Source organism: Penaeus japonicus, unplaced genomic scaffold (genome assembly GCF_977035675.1).
Source record: "Penaeus japonicus unplaced genomic scaffold, GWHDUDI00000001_assembly GWHDUDI00000018, whole genome shotgun sequence".
Taxonomy (NCBI): Eukaryota; Metazoa; Arthropoda; class Malacostraca; order Decapoda; family Penaeidae; genus Penaeus; species Penaeus japonicus.
This window is the reverse complement of record NW_028234420.1, coordinates 26,204,781-26,209,057: the sequence shown is the minus strand read 5'-3', so window position 1 is coordinate 26,209,057 and position 4,277 is coordinate 26,204,781. Positions and strand designations below refer to the sequence as shown.

General features: G+C 42.6%; 1 protein-coding gene across 1 annotated transcript in view; it reads right to left on the bottom strand.

Annotated features, from left to right (window-relative positions):
- Nucleotides 1-550: 550 nt before the first annotated feature.
- Nucleotides 551-4,277, bottom strand: part of LOC122265339 (uncharacterized) — a 6,255-nt gene continuing 2,528 nt past the window's right edge. Inside the window, exons 2-3 of the mRNA XM_043034597.2 lie at nt 3,561-3,688; nt 551-3,460 (exon numbers count right to left, since the gene is read on the bottom strand). Of these exons, the coding sequence (XP_042890531.2) occupies nt 942-3,460; nt 3,561-3,687 (2,646 nt within the window). The 5' untranslated portion in view covers nt 3,688 and the 3' untranslated portion in view covers nt 551-941. The remainder of the gene's footprint in view (nt 3,461-3,560; nt 3,689-4,277) is intronic.

Sequence of the window (4,277 nt, the reverse complement as noted above, 5' to 3'; positions counted from 1 at the left end):
GATAAAGAGAGAAAAAAAACGAGAGAAAGAGAAAAAAGTAGACACAAACAGAGAAACAGACAAATAAAAAAATAGAAAGAAACACTAAACACCACATCAAGCCCCCCCCACCCACCCCCACCCTCCCAACACCTCATACGACCCACTAAAAACTGTACAAGAAACTCTCTGCTTGTTTATTTTAGTGTTTAAGTTTGTCATCATCAGGCTTTCTTTCTTCAGTGATTATTACGATTTATCTTCTTTGGGGAAAATAACTTTTTGCATTATTGTTTACTTTGTTGTCTTTTTTATTGAAATTGAAATAAGGGGTGATGATGGCGATGATAACAATACTGATATCGTTATCATCATTATCACTATTATTTCTATTATGATAATCATTATTCATGTAATCGGAATCAATATTCCTCTGATTTTAATGATAAGATTAACCTTATCATTGCCATTGTTGTTGTCGTCAATGTTTACATCAATTTAAAGAATTACCTAAATAGTCATATTATCCTTATCATATACTGTTGCATTAGAATGGTATTAAGGCACAGTGAACAATAAGTAACTTTATTATTGTAATAAATAATAAATACACTACTTGAACACATCAGAGGCGAATAAAGAACAATAATTCGAAAATAACAACCCAGAATGTAGTTCTTTGTTTATTTGACGTGATACCTTTTCTATCATTAGAGCAAATGCCGAACTAGCGGTGGATTCGGAAACTCTGATATCACTGATTCTGATAAACCGGTGGATCGTTATCCTCTTGAACTAATAACACTATATACAATTTTGTACAAAGAAATGGCTTTTAACTGGATATTGGCAGTTGCCGTCCTGCTGTCTTATCATATTCTTAACATATTTTGTAATTCAATGACCTACGATAATTTTATTTTCAAACTAACCGAGGAATCATGCCTGCGGTGCCTTTGTATTCAAATAACTCCAGAAAAGTAAAAGAGAGCGCATTTTTGAGAGATAAATCTGGTTATCTCATTATCTGGCACATTGTCTTGTCCCACGGCTGAGCATACCTCCCGGTAGAACCTCACTGCCGCAGGACTCATCAAGGGCCTCCTCTGTTGCGTGACGGGAGAAGACGGGATCACAAGGACATCGTCGGAAGGTCCTCCTCCGTCAGGGAAACGGTGGTGACCAAAATTTGAATGGCGGTGATAATCCACCGGGAAGCTGTCTCTGTTCCCGGAGGAGCTGAAGTGCAAGGGAATGTTGTGGCCATAATGAGGATAGGGACTTCCATACGACCCACTGAATATGCCGTGTGTGTTATATGTCGGGCGAGACGGTGGGTTACCGTAGTACGGGGAGAAGTAGTTTTGTTGTGGTCTTCGCTGTTGGAGCGCCAGGTGCGAGTGAACGAGACTACTTGGATGATATCCTTGAGCAGTATCTGCGTATACTGGCCTCTGGCTTTGTAGTAAACCTTGCCCAGCATTACTAAGTACTGGTTGACTTACCAGTGAGCTATAATCAAAACCTGGAATATAGGCTGTTTCTGTTACCGGATTATAAGCATCATCAGGCCTCTGCAACGTAGCTGATACGTTCGACAGGTCAAATGCTGATAAATCTCCTTGAACAGTATCATTATTGCCTTTGCTTTTGAAACGCTCTCCAGGATCCAACATCTCTTTGATGGATACTGGTAAATTCTCACGACTCTTGCTACTTATTCTCTGAAGTATATCTTCTGGAATGGGAATGTGTTTCTTATTCTTGATCTCCTGTATGGTGATGTTGAGGAGACTCTCTTCATTAGCGACGATAAAATGTTTAATACTTTCGAACATTCTCTTCACTCGATTGTCAGCTGGATCGTTCAGAGACTTGAACAGCATGACCTCTTCCTCTGGAACATCAATCACGTCACCTTTCATGAACCTCATGAAGTGGTTGGTGAACGTCGGCGCCTCCTCCTGAGAGAAAACCAGGTACTGCAGATCTCTCCTTCGGCGACCCAAAAAGGCCGGTGCCAAAAAGGGAACGGCAAGGGCAGATGTGGCCCCAACTGCAACTGCTGCAGCCAAGGCCAAAGCACACCAGGTGTCTTTAACGCAACCTTGGATGTTCGTGTAACTGACTGAAGCAGCCTGCGGCGAGACCACCACCGCGGAGCTGACGGCAGGAGCGCCCAGGATGTCATCCTGGCTAACATCAGCAGGTGCATTAATGATACTAAGAGGACTGTGCTCGGCAGGGAAGTATGGCTGCTCGACAGGGAGGAGTGAGGGCGGCGAGGGCGGCGAGGCCTGCGAGAGGGCGTCACTATGGAAGGTACCTGGAATCCGCAGTGGAAGATTATTTTGTTGATACTGATATGCGGGATTCAATGGGTTTTGTTGGTAATACTGAGATAAAAGTGCTGCCGTGTTACCCTGTTGGTTGGACTGCTGAGCTGCTGATGTCTGGCGCAAATTTTGTACTTGAGCATTTAAACCTGCAGAACTATCAAGTTGAGCAGACTGAGAAACCAAGGAAGAACCAATGCCAGAGAGTGATGGGTTTTTGGCAGATGATAATATACGCAGCATGTAATTTCTTAGGGATGGGTTGGTATCGAATGCAACTTGCATGGCTTTCACAAGCTGATTAAAATTAGTCGTTTGTGATGCTGACAGCTGACCAGATTGGGTAAGACCTGGATTATTAAAGCTTCCAAACCTATTGAAAGAAGGGATATGTTGACTCTGCACAGCAGATGGTGAAACAGTTTGGGCGGGAGGCTGGTTCCTGAGTGACACAAATGGTTGGTTGCTGTTACCAAACGACCCACTGAATACCAGGGGAGACGACTGTCGGAGGCTATCACCTACACCACCAAAGATTGGCGCTGGAGTTGTTTCCCTGTTGTCAGAAGGGACGAGGTAACTGTTAGAATTTCCCAAGCTAATAGGAACGCCCATCAGTGCGGGGTTGCCAACCCCTCCGATGATATCAATTTGTGGTTCCTGTGTTTGACCATATGCGGAGGGGTTAACAGGGAGACTTTGGGAATAATACGCCGTGCTTCCACTCTGTCTATTAACAGCGCCATTCCTCCTCTGAGCTTGAGCCGCGGCCACCCATAAACCCGTATCTGGAGTGGCTCCTGGTGTCCGTGCTGAGGGTTGCACTTGTTGCTGCGCCCCTTGGTGATTCTGCGTCCCAAGTCGTGCCTGGATCTGTTTGTTAATCCTGTCCTTAAGTTGCTCAGGCTCTTTGGCGGGAGGGTTCGGCATGCCCTCCCTCACGACAGTTTGTTGCGGTGTAATGCCAGAAGAATAGAACTGAATGTTAGGTTCTTGCAGGGGCTGTAAGGGTCCGGGACTAAGCGTTTCTGGTTTTGGCCTCAGTGTCTCAGGGACCCTTCCGTGGTGCTCCGGATAAGGGCCTTGAGGTCTGGAAAGACGTTGAAGGCCGCGGTAGGCCTCACCAGGATGGGCTTCAGGAACATCTGAAATATTATTTGTAGCGTTTGTATTCATGGATCAAGGACATACCAGTAACTATAACAACATACTAAGACGCATCTCATTCTAAGAGAACAAAGATACCTGTCTGTTGATTATTTTCCTCCGATGACGCATCGCCAGCCGAGGGTGTGACAGGCAGGGTGATGAGCAGCATCACCATCCACTTCATAGAGGAGAGATGGAGTCCATTTCTTCCACGGGTTGCCATCCTGGAATGAAGAAGTTAAAAGGCAGAGGTCAAGTTAGGTATCGCTACAGACACGCCATGAAGTTTTACGGGATTTTTAAGATGGTAAACGGTAATTGATCGTTCATCAGGTGGCCGACCCTGAACTTTGTGAAATGGTTAATGAACAATATACAATATATAATATATATATATTTTTTAAGTGTTAGGCAAATGATCTGACTAACTACATTTGATAAACATACTAAAATAAATAAATTGATGAATGTATAAGAAAAACAAAATAGCGGAAGAATATAAATTTCTATGCTTTTCTTCAATATTTGTCATTCTAAGCTACTACGATTAACTGTTGTCTGTGCTTAATAATGAGTATTGCATCATCATCAGCATAATACGAGTGATAGTAAAAAAATAATAATGATGATGATTATAGTCCTTAATGATAATACAGTTGTTATTACTATCATTATTACTGCCATAATTATTACTACCATTAGTATCATTATCATTATTATTTTCATCGTCATTGTTATCATCATCTTTATTATCTTCATTGTTATTACTCTTATCATAATTATCACTATTGAAATTATTATCATCTTTATTAT